Raw genomic sequence first — 14,106 nt, forward strand, 5'->3', positions numbered from 1 at the left:
CCCAGCAGGGAAGGGCAAGACCCCCTAAGCCCCAAGAGGCAGCAGAGGACCCCAGACTCAGGGCTGTGGATAAGCACAGGGAGTGGGGACTGACTGGTGCAGCCATGGAGGGGAGAGGGACGGCGGAGTCCCTGGAGAGGCCTCACCTCCGCTGGAAAGGAGCGCTGCACCAGAGCGAGGTCTCGGGGCCGGCTAGATATCTGTGCAGAGAGAGGGAAGCTCGGCTCGCTGGGGCGGCGGACGCGGGCGGGGCCCGCGGGCGCCCCTGCACATGCCGCCAGGGAGCAGACGGGCACCTACCGGTCACATAGGGCCCCAGGGGCATCTGGTTGTAGTTGACAATCCCTCCCGGTCCAGGGCCCCGGAAGTTGGGCCCAAAGTTGTTGTTGTACATCTGGGAGGAGCCGAAAGCGCCCTGGAGGCAAGGACTCAGGTTTAAAGGTCCAAGTCCCACACCGGCCCGAGTTCCGCCCCAGGGCGCCCAGGACGTGCGTGCGTGGGGGGCTGGGGCCCAGGGCGCGCGCCGAGCCTGACCTGCTGGATGGTGGGGTCGCCGGCTCGGTTGGTCAGGCGGCTCAGGATGCTGCGCTCCGACATCTGGAGGCGGGCGGCCACCGGGGGAATGCGGGACAGCATGGAGGGGAGGCGCGTCACGTCCGCCTTCATGTCGCTCAGCAGCTCCTCCAGCTGGTTCAGGACTGGGGAGGGAGACAGGGAGGGGGAGGAGCTGGGACGCGGATGCCCAGGCCGGTGCTTATTAACAAGGCTGTGTTACCGTGTGACTTGCACGCCGCGCAGCGGACGCCAGGGGGCGCCCCCCACTCAGCCCTCCCAGCAAACACATCAGAGACCTGCCCGCTGGACCAGAGTCCCGTTTTCCAAACAGCTTCTCCCGGGGCCCCGAGGGCTGCAAAGATGAGAGCCCGGAGCTCTGACCCAACACTAGGCTTCCCTCCGGGCCCTCGGCCAGCCTCCTGGCGACCAGGGAGGTCTGCAGCCCTGGCCAAGCCCAGGAGCAGAGCGGCCTCGAGAAACTTCTCCCAAACAGCCAGGGCCACAGAGTCCAGGGCCCTCGGGGTGAGCTTGGCTCACCCTCCCCTAACCAGCCTGGGCACTTTCTCGGGATTAGGACGACGAGGGTCAAAGGTCTGAATCCCAGGAGACCTTGGGCAATTACTTCACCTCCCTAAGCATCAATGTCCCCAACTTTAAAATGAGATAAGAAACCTCACCACTTAAAAATATTACAGAGTAAAGGAACAATGTGTTTAAAGATACTGACATAAATTGGGAGACTGGGATTGACATATATCGGTACTATATAAAAAATAAGGATTTCCCTGGTGGTCCAGTGGTTAAGAATCCACCTTGCAAGGCAAGGGATGTGGGTTCAATCCTTGATCGGGTAGCTAAGATCCCACATGCCAAAGAGCAACTAAGCTTTCCCACCACAACTCTGAGCCCACACACCACAACTAGAGTCCATAACAAAGATCCCACATGCCGCAACTGAGACCTGACACGGCCAAATAAATATTCAAAAAATAAAATAAAATAGATAACCAATAAGGACCTACTATACCGCACAGTGAACTCTGCTCAATAGTCTGTAACGACCTATATAGGAAAAGAATCTAAATAGAGTTGTTCAGTCATTCAATTGTATCTGACTCTTTGTGACCTCGTGGACTACAGCATGCTCAGGATCCCCTGTCCTTCACTATCTCCGAGTTTGCTCAGACTCATGTTCATTGAGTTGGTGATGCCATCTAATCATCTCATCCTCTGCCATCCCCGTCACCTCCTGCCCTCAATCTTTCCCAGCACCAGGGTTTTCTCCAATGAGTCGGATCTATATGTATAACTGATTCACTTTGCTGTACAGCAGAAAGTAACACAACAGTATAAATCAATTATAAGTCAATAAAAACTAAAAACTTTTAAAGGGTCCTTATCTCTTTCACTAAAAGAAGTTAAAAAATAGAAATAAAGCATACTGTCTGGGCCCAATAAACAAGCCTGTACAACTTAATATTATGCTATATCACCTACCCCCCCACCCAGGGCCTACATGGCACTGACCTTCAGAAAAAGGCCAGAAAAGCAAGGGCCTCACTTTTGCCACACGTAAGAGCAGAGGCTGGGTGACAGTCTATCCCATCTGGCTTGGAGGCGGTGCCCTGGGGGCTGATGTCTTACCCCCTGCCCCACGGCCCCACCTACTGCCAAGGAGCCACTGGGCGCCGCAAGGTGCGGGCCCATCTCCAGGGGACGGGCTCACTCACCCTTGTGCAGCACAGCATTGGCAGGCTTGTTCCCGGCGAGGGACTCCTTGGACAGGTGCTGGTGGCTCTCGGCAAGGCACTCCACCTCGGCCAGGCGGGCGTTGAGGGCCATGGCAGGATGGTTGGGGTCCTGGGTCATGTTGAGGTATGCGGCCCTCCGGAGCTGTTCCTCAATGACCAGCGCCTGCTCCAGCAGCTGGTGGGAGTGGGGTGAGAGGGGGTCAGGGTGAGGGGAGGGACTGAGTGCTGCTGGCCTGTTTGCCTCCCCCCCAGCACCCACTCCCACCGGCCAGGGCTCTGAAAGAAAGGAAGGAAGGAAGACAGCCCCTCCCCACCAAGTTGTTGTCCACTCTCTTGGCCACCCCTCAGAGCCCTCCCCAAGCTGGATCCTCTGCACCCATTACCCAGAGCAGGGACGCTTGCCCAGCGGGGTCTGGCTTTAGAGCAAGGAGCCAGCACCTGTTGGTTGACTCAACGATTCCCTTTCATGGACAGTCTGGCCCACACCCGGATATACGGGCGGGGTATAAGAAATGCTTGCTCATTTCTTTGCCCCAGGCCCTCCCATAACCCACCCTCTTGCAGCCCCCTAACCCTCAACCTCTGGCCCCTGCCAAGGACTGACCTTGAACCTGCGGGCCAGGAACTTGTTCTTCATCTCCAAGTAGTTGCCCTTGTGGATCTCAGACTTGAAGGGCTCGTTGAGGATCATGTATCTCGGGTCGTTCTGGATGTCCTGCCAGCGGGCATAGCCGTGCCTAGGTGGGGGGCCGTTAAGGGCAAACCTGGCCATGGGGTGGAGGGAGGGAGTGAGGGGGAACCAGCCTAGGGTCTGGCGTCTTGGCTCTACGCTTTCCAGACAGGCATTAACCTTGGCTGCAAGAGGACTGTGTGGGTGACAGTGACCTGACAATCAGCGGACACCGACAGGGGCCCCCAGGGGCCCAGGCAGTGCCTGAGGCTTCACCGGATAAACTTCTTCATCCCCCAAATCCAGATGGTGGAGGCAGCCGAGTTCTAACCCCCAGCACCTGTGCTGTGACCCTAGCTGGAAATAGGGCACTTGCAGATTAATCAAATCAATTAATTTAAAAAAATCAATTAATTAAATTAAGAAAGGGTCATCCTGGGGTGGAGTGGGCACCAATCCAGTGACTGAGGTCCTCATAAGAGGAGGAAATTTGGACACAGACAAAGAGATACCCAGGGAAGAAGGCCCTGTGACAACAGAGGCAGAGATGAATGATGCAGCTGTGAGCCAAGGAGCACCAAGGAGCTAGGGACAGGCAAGGAAGGGGCCTCCCCTGCAGCCAGAGGGAACAAAGAAACACCACGATGTTTTCTTGCCAAGGGCCCACAGTTAGAGAGGGGCCGAGTCGGGATCTGAACCCAGGCAAGCTGGCTCCAAGCATCTTTTTTTTGTTGTTTTTTAACTCTGTGTGTGTTATTTATTTAGCTGCACTTGGTCTTGGTTGCAGCATGTGGGATCTGGTTCCCTGACCAGGGATTGAACCCCCATCCCCTGAACTGGGAGCACAGAATCTTAAGCCACTGAACCACCAGGAAAGTTCCAGCTCCAAGCAATGTAACCTCAGCAAACTGTGGCCTGCAGGCCAAATCCAGCCCACAGCCTGGTTTTGTAAATAAAGTTTTATTGGAACATGGCCATGCTTGTTGGTTTACGTACTGTGGTTACTTTTGCTACCTTGACAGAGTGGAGGCGTCCTCTGTGAAGCTCGAAATGTCCACTCCCGGGTCCCTCCCAGGAAAGATCTGCTGACTCCTGACCTACAACTTTCCACCTCTCATTATAATGACTAGTCTCACTCGAGACTGTCATCAAGGCCGGCTTTGCTGGGGGGCTCTCCCCAGGTAGTGTGTCCCTCTCCTTGTCTCTGGAAGGTCTGCACTCAAATATCACCTTCTCTGACCTTCCCACATTAAACACAACCCACATCCCCAAAGCTCCGTTTGCCTCACCCCCACCTTTTCATGTTCACTGAGCCCCACATTTTGCTAATTTATATTTTTCACCATCTACCCCTAGTTGGATATGAGCTCCGGCTAGACAGAGATTTGGGGCTGTTTCATTCATGGCTGCATACTCCATGCTTGCCACATGGTAGATCATCAGTAAAGATGGAATTGAAGAATGAACAAATGAATAAAAGCCCTCCTAAATGGTGAAGCACCCTTCAGGTGTCATCACTGAGATGAGGTGAGGTCTGGAATTAGGAGCATTCATTGTAGAGTCAAATGGAAGGGCTGTGTGTCCCTGAGCAAGTCACTTGGCCTCTCTGAGCACCCATTGCCTCCTCCATATAATGGGGATCATAGTAGCAACCCTTTGGGAAGGCTGCTGTGAAGATGGAGTGAGTACTGAGTATAAAGGGACAAGCTACCTTTATGATCACAGTCAGTGTTGTCATCACCACCACCAGGAAAGGGTCCTTGGTACCTGGTCAGGAGCACCAGCCCAGACTCCGCCCCCCACTAGCCCCACACCCTTCCCTGAGGCCCACAGAGGGACAGACCGGAGCCCTGCCCCGCTGGCGTGGCCAAGGATACGTGACGATGCCCGCCAGTAGCCAGTAGTCGTGGCGCCGGTGCCAGATGTCGTAGATTTTCCCCGAGGACACAGCCGCACGCTCCTCGTTCTGCCACAGTGTGTGCAGCTCTGGGAAGCCAGCCGAGGGAAGCAGGATGAGGTGCCCCCGTCCCACATAGGGGTGGGCCCAGGTAAGCCTCTCCCTCACCACCCCTACCCCGAGCACTTTAGTGTTCCAGTGCCACTGGGAAAGGTTATACCGTGGATTTTGTCAACCATTCACACATTAGTATCAAACAACCATCCGCCCAGATTCCTGGGACCCACGGTCAGGAAGCCTGCAGCTCTCTCACCATGGCCTCACCCTCGATACCTGTGAATCCCCCGTCTGCAATGTTGAACATAAACTTGAATTTCCCGATCTTGTCCTCTTTCTTCCCCTCTTCATCTTCCTCTTTGTCACCATTTTGCTGGGTCTCAACAGGCTCCTTCTCCTCAGCTTTGGTGTCATCTGGGGGAGGACAGACCCATGCTCACTCGTCTACCCCAAAGACAGTGCCCGGGGGGAGGGCTTGCTCCACCAAGCACTGGGGACCCCGAGGCAAGCGGGAAACATACCTCCCCACCCACAAGGGACTCACTGCCCCCAAGGGTTTTAATCAGCAGGACCCTCTCTCTGTCCTGAGCAGGGAGGGCTGCTCTGGGCCTGGATGCCCCTCTACCACCAAGTCAGGACCACCTGGGAAAATGGGGCGGGGCGGGGGGGGACTGTGAAAATGTAGCTTATGTTGAAGGGTGGCAATGCTGCCTCGGGGCTCTGATCTGGGGGCAACTGTTCCAGAACATTCCAACACTTAGAAGGACACAGGCTGCCAGCTGAACCCCAAAGCTCCAGGCCAAACTCTGTGACCAGCTCTCCTTCCTCGTAGTGGTGGCCAGGGCCACAGGAGGGGTTAGGAGATAGGAGGTAGAAGGTCTGTCCTCCAAGGGCTGGCAAGTCCAGGCTCCCATGCAGCAGCTCTAATCAGGGCCTGGGGCCAAGGGGAGGCTCAGAAGGCTCCTCATGGCTCCTTCAAGAGACCAAGGAGGACATGGGACAGAGCAAAGTCCAGAGCCCCAGACCTGGCCTGAAGTCACTGCTGTCGCCTCTGCTGTGAATCAAGCTCAGTTCCAGCTTGTCCAGAACCTTCTCCTTCTCAGGAAGCACTTCTTCTGCAAGATAAAAGGTGTTCAGAGAGGGGGAGGGGTCCAGAGGGCAGCAGGGACTCTGGGCTGGTGGCTTCCCAATAGTATTATAGCCACTCACGGAATCCACTCTAGCATCTTACTCAGGAGTCCAACAGGTAGCATCTGGGAGGATCCACTGGGGAGGCAGGTGGGGACGGGGCCTCATTCCACCCACCCATCTCAGCAGCGGTCTCTCCCAAACTTCTCTCAAGGCACAGTCCCCAGACCCTCTCTACTGTAGTGACAACCAGAGGACTCAAAGTTCTGGCAACATGTCAGGCCTTCATCAACACAAAACACCTCTTACAGACACCCAGAAATGTCAGGCAAAACCTATCACATTAAAAAAAAACAAAAAAACATAGGTGTGCTCATAAAACTAAAGGAAATTATCATGTGCCATAAATGAAGACAGAACTTCCTGGGTGGCTCAGAAGGTAAAGAATCCATCTGCGATGCAGGAGACCCAGGTTCAATCCCTGGGTTGGAAAGATCCCCTGGAGGAGGAAAGGGCAACCCACTCCAGTATTCTTGCCTAGAGAATTCCATGGACAGAGGAGCCTGGCAGGCTACAGTCTATAAGGTTGCAGAGAGTCAGACACAACTGAGCAACTAACACTTTCACTTTCTATAAACGAAGGGAAACTAAAAGCTCAAGAAGCATGCACTGGGGTCCTGCATTGGGGGTGAGTGGACACCAGAAAGAGGCCTGGGGGACTCCAGCTGTGTCTCTACACTGAACAGGAAGGGCGAGGCCCCAAAGATGCAGAGAACTGGAATTAAATACAAAAACTAACACTCTTCAACCACTAGGCCTTTGCAAAGGAAGAAAAGTGTCATCCACCAGCTCATGGCCAAGTTGTGGAGGCCTGGCTCCCATGTGGAGTCCAGGGTCAGAAAATCTCCAGTGAGGAGCCAAACCCAACACACAGGTGTGCAGGCTGTAGAATCTGCATTGTGCCATAACACTGGCCCTAGACTAGCCAGGCCACCAGTCAGACCACGAGGCCCCGGAGTTCTGGAAACAGAAAGGGGGACATTCCTGCTACCCAAGTGACATGGGTTCTCAAGGATAAAACAATTCCTGATGAAGATGCACCCCAATGAAACTCAGAAAACAATACCCAGACTTCCCTGTGGTACAGTGGATAAGAATCCACCTGGCAATGCAGGAGACACAGGTTCGATCCCTGGTCTGGGAAGAATCCACACGCTGTAGAACAACTAAAGCCCACGGGCCACAACTACTGAGCCCGTTCTAGAGCCCACAAGCCACAACCACTAGAGCCTTCGAGCCCTAGAGCCTGTACTCTGCAGCAAGGGAAGCCACTGCAATGGGAAACCCACCCACCACAATGAAGAGAACCCCCCGCTTGCTACAACTAGAGAAAGCCTGTGTGCAGCAGTGAAGACCCAGTGCAACCAAAAAAGAAATAAATTAAATAAGTAAGAATTGTTAAAAAAGAAAACAATATCCATCAGCCAGACACAGAAGGAAGAGAATACATAGGAAAAGACAAGTCCAAAAAAAAGGAAGCAGAAAAAGCTAGATTAAAAACTCTAGAAATGAAATACACAATTGCTAATATGTTAGACGTTTTACTGCATATTTTTAAGGTGTCCCCCCACACTTCCTGCCCCTGGAGTACAAGCCTTGTATATAATCCTTGGAACTGTGAATCTGATGGATTCTACTCTCCTGAGCAAGTCATGTGACAAGGCACAGGTGACCTTAAAAGACAGAGATTATAACACAAGCTGGAATCAAGATTTCTGGGAGAAATATCAATAACCTCAGATACGCAGATGACACCACCCTTATGGCAGAAAGTGAAGAGGAACTAAAAAGCCTCTTGATGAAGGTGAAAGTGGAGAGTGAAAAAGTTGGCTTAAAGCTCAACATTCAGAAAACGAAGATCATGGCATCCAGTCCCATCACTTCATGGGAAATAGATGGGGAAACAGTGTCAGACTTTATTTTTCTGGGCTCCAAAATCGCTACAGATGGTGACTGCAGCCATGAAATTAAAAGGCGCTTACTCCTTGGAAGGACAGTTATGACCAACCTAGATAGCATATTCAAAAGCAGAGACATTACTTTGCCAACAAAGGTCCGTCTAGTCAAGGCTATGGTTTTTCCTGTGGTCATGTATGGATGTGAGAGTTGGACTGTGAAGAAGGCTGAGCGCCAAAGAATTGATGCTTTTGAACTGTGGTGTTGGAGAAGACTCTTGAGAGTCCCTTGGACTGCAAGGAGATCCAACCAGTCCATTCTCAAGGAGATCAGCCCTGGGATTTCTTTGGAAGGAATGATGCTAAAGCTGAAACTCCAGTACTTTGGCCACCTCATGCGAAGAGTTGACTCATTGGAAAAGACTCTGATGCTGGGAGGGACTGAGGGCAGGAGGAGAAGGGGATGACAGAGGATGAGATGGCTGGATGGCATCACTGACTCGACAGACGTGAGTCTGAGTGAACTCTGGGAGTTGGTGATGGACCGGGAGGCCTGGCTTGATGCGATTCATGGGGTCGCAAAGAGTCGGACACAACTGAGCGACTGATCTGATCTGATCCGATCTGATCCAGGTGGGCATGACCTCATCACACCAGCCCCTTAAAAGCAGGGTTTTCTCTGAATGGTCACAGAAAAGGACATCAGAGATATGAAGCATGGTGGGGACTGGTGTACCACTGTTGGCTTGAAGACGGAATGAGCCCCACGGCAAGAAACGTAGGCAGTTTCTAGATGCCAAGAACGGGCCCCCGCTGAGAGCCAGCAAGGGAAGAGGGATTCGGTCCTCCAACCCCAAGGAGCTGAAGTTAGCCAACAAGAATGACCACGGAAGTAGATTTTCCCCCAGGCCTCCAGATGAGAATTCAGTGCAGTCAATGCCTTGACTTCAATCTTGCAAGTCCCTTGGCAGAGAATCCAGTCATACCACCACAGACTTCTGACCCATGCAACCATGAGCTAACACATGGGTGTCATTTCATCCTGCTAAATGTGTAATAATTCACTGTGCAACCATAGAAAATAGTACAAATAGGTTAAAAACAGCTGTATGAAGAAAGTAAAAACTGAAGCTAGATCTGAGGGTGATTCAAAAAGCCTTGCAGAGAAACAAATCTTGTACCTGCTTTCATTTCTTTGTTGAATTTGGAGCCTTTTGTTAAACAAGATCTACTTGTGTCTATTGCTGATCAGCTAGGTCCCCCAGTACAATACAAATTCTATGCGAAGGCTTTGGCTTTGGTTCACTGTCTGTGTCCCCAGTGCCTGGGACAGCTCCCAACACACAGTGGGTGTTCAAAACATATTTGTTGGATAATGAATGAATAAATGAGTAAAAGGAATTCCAGAAGAAAATAAACTTAATGGGAGGAAAGATAACATTCAAGGAGGGAATGACTGAGAATTTGCCCATAATCAATAGAAGACACAATACTCAACTTTAAGAATCACAGTCAGTCACAAGCAGGATAAATAAAAATTTCATTGTAGTAAAACCATACAAGACCAAAGACTAAGAGAAAGTCTTAAAAATGGTCTTACCATGTTAGGAAAGATAGGAAAGGCAAGTTTCTTACAAAGGAGCAGCAATTACCCTGAGAGCAGCCTTCTCAGCACAGTGGAAGTCAGAGTACAAAAGAAATCACGTCTTCAAAATGCTGAGGGAAAACTCCTAACCCACCTTGAATTTTGCTAATTATTATTCAAGAAAAATACGATAAGATATAAAGGAAAAATAACATACAATGAGAGAAATTTGCCATCCACAGAAATGTGTTGAAAGCACCATTGAAGGGTATATTTTGGGAAGAAGGACATTGAACAAAGCAACAGTGAACATACTAGAAAACACAAAATTGTTAAGAGGGTGGGAAAATCTAAATAAGGATTATAGTTTAGAAATAAGTAACAGCACGTGGGAGATAAAGTTGCCTATAGTCCTTATAATATTCAGGAGGCAACATGTTAAAAATTTAAGAATACAAAATAGAATTGACTGCAAACTTTCCAAAGGAGTTGAGATGAAAGGGGGAAATAGAAAGAAATTCTGATCAATCCAAAAGATGCTAGGAGAAAAAAAAAAAGAAAAGGCCAGGGTGATATAAAGCACAAAATAAGAACAGAAATTCATCCAGATACCTAGCTATTACAATAAATGTAAAGAGAGTAAATTGCTGACTAAAACATAGAGATTCTGTGATTAGATTTAAAATAAGTCCCACCATATATTATTTACAAAAGGTAAACCTAAAACTCAATTATACAAATAAAACTTAAGAAATGTAAGAAAATACCTGCAAATCATGTATCTGATATGGAACATGTATTATAAAGAACCCTTATAACTCAATAACAAAAAGATAAATAACCCAATTGAAAAATGGACAAAGGATCTGAAAAGACATTTCTCTAACAAAGATATAAAAATGGCCAATGACATTTGAAAAGATACTCAACATCTTTACACACAAGGGAAATGCAAATCAAAACCACTTGAGCTATGACGTTTCACCCACCAGGATGGCTAAAATCCAAAAGAGAGATAATAACAAGTGTCAACAAAGATCGGAGAAGGCAATGGCACCCCACTCCAGTACTCTTGCCTGGAAAATCCCATGGACGGAGGAGCCTGGTGGGCTATAGTCCATGGGGTCTCTAAGAGTCGGACACGACTGAGCGGCTTCACTTTCACTTTTCACTTTCATGCATTGGAGAAGGAAATGGCAACCCACTCCAGTGTTCTTGCCTGGAGAATCCCAGGGATGGGCAAGCCTGGTGGGCTGCCGTCTATGGGGTCGCACAGAGTCGGACACGACTGAAGCGACTTAGCAGCAGCAGCAGCAGTTGACAAAGATATGGAGAAATGAACCCTATGCACTGTGGGTGGGAATGTAAAGTGGTGTAGCCACTGCAGCAAGCAATCTGGTAGGTCCCCCAAATATGAGAGTTACCAAGCGATCCATCAATTTCACTCCTAGGTATATACCCAGGAGAACTAAAGCCTATCCACACAAATACCTATACATGGATGTTCACAGCAGCATTATTCATAATAGCCAAAAAGCAGAAATAACCCCAAAACCCATCAACTGATGAATGGAAAAACAAATGTGTATCCACAGGGTAGAATATACTCAACAAAAAGTAATGAAGTTCCAATACATGCTACAACACAGATGAACCTTGAAAGCACTATGCTCAGTGAAAGAAAACGAAAGCGTTAGTTGCTCAGTCATGTCCGACTCTTTGCAACCCTGTAGACAGTAGCCCGCCAGGCTCCTCTGTCCATGGGATTCTCCAGGCAAGAATACTGGAGTGGGTAGCCATTCCCTTCTCTAGGGCATCTTTCCCGACCCAGGGATCAAACCTGGGTCTCCCGCATGGCAGACAGACTCTTTACTATCTAAGCCACCAGAAAAGCCCAAAAGTAAGCTCAATCCATTTAAGCCTAAATAAACCTTAAAGCAAAAAGAATCAGGAGGAATAAGAAGGTTATTACATAATAAATAAACACTTCACCAGAAAATCAGAAAAAACCTGAACCAATATGCACCTAACAACCCAATTCCAAACTAAAGCCAAATCTGGCCTTGGGAGAACAGAGACTGACCCACAATCACAGAGATTTTAACATAAGCCTCTCAGACTTGACTGATCAAACCAAAAATGAGTAAGGATATAAAAAATCTGAACAATGCAACGATCTAATGCAGCGGTCCCCAGTCTTTTTGGCACCAGGGACCAGTTTCATGGAAGCAAGTTTTTCCATGGACCCGGGGGATGATTCAAGAGCATAACATTTACTGTTCACTTTATTTCTATTATTATCATATAGGCTCCATCTCAGATCATAAGGCATTAGATCCTGGAGTTTGGGGACCCCTGATCTAGTGCACATATTTAGAACCTTACATCCAGCAATAAAAGAACAGATATTCTTTTCAAGCACACATGAGCATTTACAAAATCTGACCACATGAAGCAAGAAAAGGTTTCAATATCATACAGACTCATGTGTTCAGACCACAATGTGATTGATTCAGAACTCACTAACAGGGATTTCCCTGGAGATCCAGTGGCTAAGATTCCACGCTCCCAATGCAGGAGCCCTAGGTTCAATCGCTGGTCAGGGAACAGATCCTACATACCAAAACTTAGAGCTCGCATGCCTCAACTAAAGATCCCACAAGCTGCAACTAAGACCTGGTGTAGCCAAATAAATAGTTTTTTTTTTTTTTTAGTCACTAATAAGATGTAGCCCAATAACCTCCAACGTGTACAGTAGGAAAAGCCCACATGCAAAGAACTGAGCTCAGAGAGCTGAGCCTCTGGCTCTCGCCTCATCCTGGGCCCTATGGCACTAGGACACAGGAATGCATGGTCCCCCACCCAGCCAGGGAGAGACAGGCCTGACACTCCATCAGGGTGGAAGCCCGCACCTTTCAGCAGCTGCTCCGGGGAGGGCTGGGCCTTCTCCATCTCCTCCAGTCGCTCCTCTCGGGCCCTCTCCTTGCCATCTGAGCTCTCCTGCTTGTCCTCTCCCTCCACTCTGTCCAGGGCAGTTGGCAGGGCCTAGGAAGGAGAGACTCGGGAGCTACAGGGCCTGGACCTCAATAGGAGCCAGGGAAGGGGCCCTGGGCTTAGAATCCACTCTCTGGTTCCCAGTGCTTGCTCTCAACTATGCTCCAGTCCTGGGGGCTCAAACTTGGAGCCAGGAGGGAGGCCTGGCTTACAGCTGCCAAGGGCAAAACCTGAGAAGGTCCCTGGACCCAGCCCCCACCCCACACCCACAGGGGCCCAGACACTGGCATCTTCTCTACCTGGATTTCTGGGGGCTTCTTTGGCTTCTGCACCCCCACCTCCTTCTCATCCATGTAGCCTAGTGGGGCTTCCATTTTGTCTGAAAGAACAAGGGAGAAGGGTGAGACAGGTGGGCTGGGGTGGGAGAAGGGAGAAGGGCAGGAAATGGGGAGTCAGAGAGGATCCTGGGCCAGGCACCTACAGAAGGACAGGTGAACCAGGGAAGCCAAAGAGCCCGGGCCAGGCCAGCAATGTGGAGAGTCTTAGAGGACCCTGGGCCCAGTGAGGTCAAAGCCAGGGGCCAATAGGACAGAATTACAGGCTGTGGGGGCCTCTCATCTGGAAACAGTAGGTGAGGTGGGTGGAGGCCCCACTGGGAGCCAGCATGGCCCAGCTGTGGTCCTGGCTTTCAGGCTGGCTGGCTGGCCACCTGCCTCTTCCATGCTGAGTCACTGCCAAGGGCCAGTGGCCCACATGCTCTGAGGAGCCCTGGGAGGTGGTCACTACCCAACTTCACATCACAGATGAGAAAACAGAGCTCATGGGCTAAGCTGCTCAGGGGAGGGCTGGGCCTTCTCCATCTCCTCCAGGAGATGGCCAGGGAGAAAACTAGGCATGTCCACCTCCAGAGGGCACCTGTGCCCAGGAGCAGGATGTCCTCAAAGGCGCTGAGCCTCTCGGGGCCTCACCTGTCACCTGGGACAGGCAGGATGCCCCAGGCCTGAGGGGTACAACAGGGAAGAAGATGTTTTACCCAGATAAACACACAGATCACCAAAAAGACACTCAGAGACAAATAACCCATTAAGGAAGGGCAAAGGATGTGAAATGATGTTTCTCCAAAGAAGATGCACAAAAAGCTCAGAAGCACATGAAAAGATTCTCTACGTCTTCAGCCACCAGAGATGGAAATCAAAACCATCAGGCTTCCCTGGTGGCTCAGTGGTAAAGAATCTGTCTGCCAATGCAGGAGACACGGGTCGATCCCCGGTCTGGGAAGATGCCACATACCTCAGAGCAGCTAAGCCTGTGTGCCACAACTACTGAGCCTGTGCTCTAGAGCCCGAGAACCGCAACTACTGAGTCCACATGACGCAACCACTGAAGCCCGAGAAGCCGTGCTCCACAACAAGAGAAGCCACTAGAGTGAGAAGCCTGCACGTTGCAGCTAGAGAAGAGCCCAGGCAGCAACGACGACCCAGCACAGCCAAAAATAAGTAAGTAAAACACCACAA

At 50.4% G+C, this 14,106-nt stretch overlaps 1 protein-coding gene across 1 annotated transcript in view; it reads right to left on the reverse strand.

Annotated features, from left to right (window-relative positions):
• Positions 1-14,106, reverse strand: part of CHD5 (chromodomain helicase DNA binding protein 5) — a 65,143-nt gene that overhangs the window by 3,578 nt on the left and 47,459 nt on the right. Inside the window, 9 exon segments of the mRNA XM_070384399.1 lie at positions 301-415; positions 535-698; positions 2,286-2,481; positions 2,911-3,043; positions 4,854-4,962; positions 5,207-5,344; positions 5,956-6,045; positions 12,511-12,643; positions 12,892-12,971. Of these exon segments, the coding sequence (XP_070240500.1) occupies positions 301-415; positions 535-698; positions 2,286-2,481; positions 2,911-3,043; positions 4,854-4,962; positions 5,207-5,344; positions 5,956-6,045; positions 12,511-12,643; positions 12,892-12,971 (1,158 nt within the window).

This window comes from Bos mutus, chromosome 16 (genome assembly GCF_027580195.1).
Source record: "Bos mutus isolate GX-2022 chromosome 16, NWIPB_WYAK_1.1, whole genome shotgun sequence".
NCBI classification, from domain to species: domain Eukaryota; kingdom Metazoa; phylum Chordata; class Mammalia; order Artiodactyla; family Bovidae; genus Bos; species Bos mutus.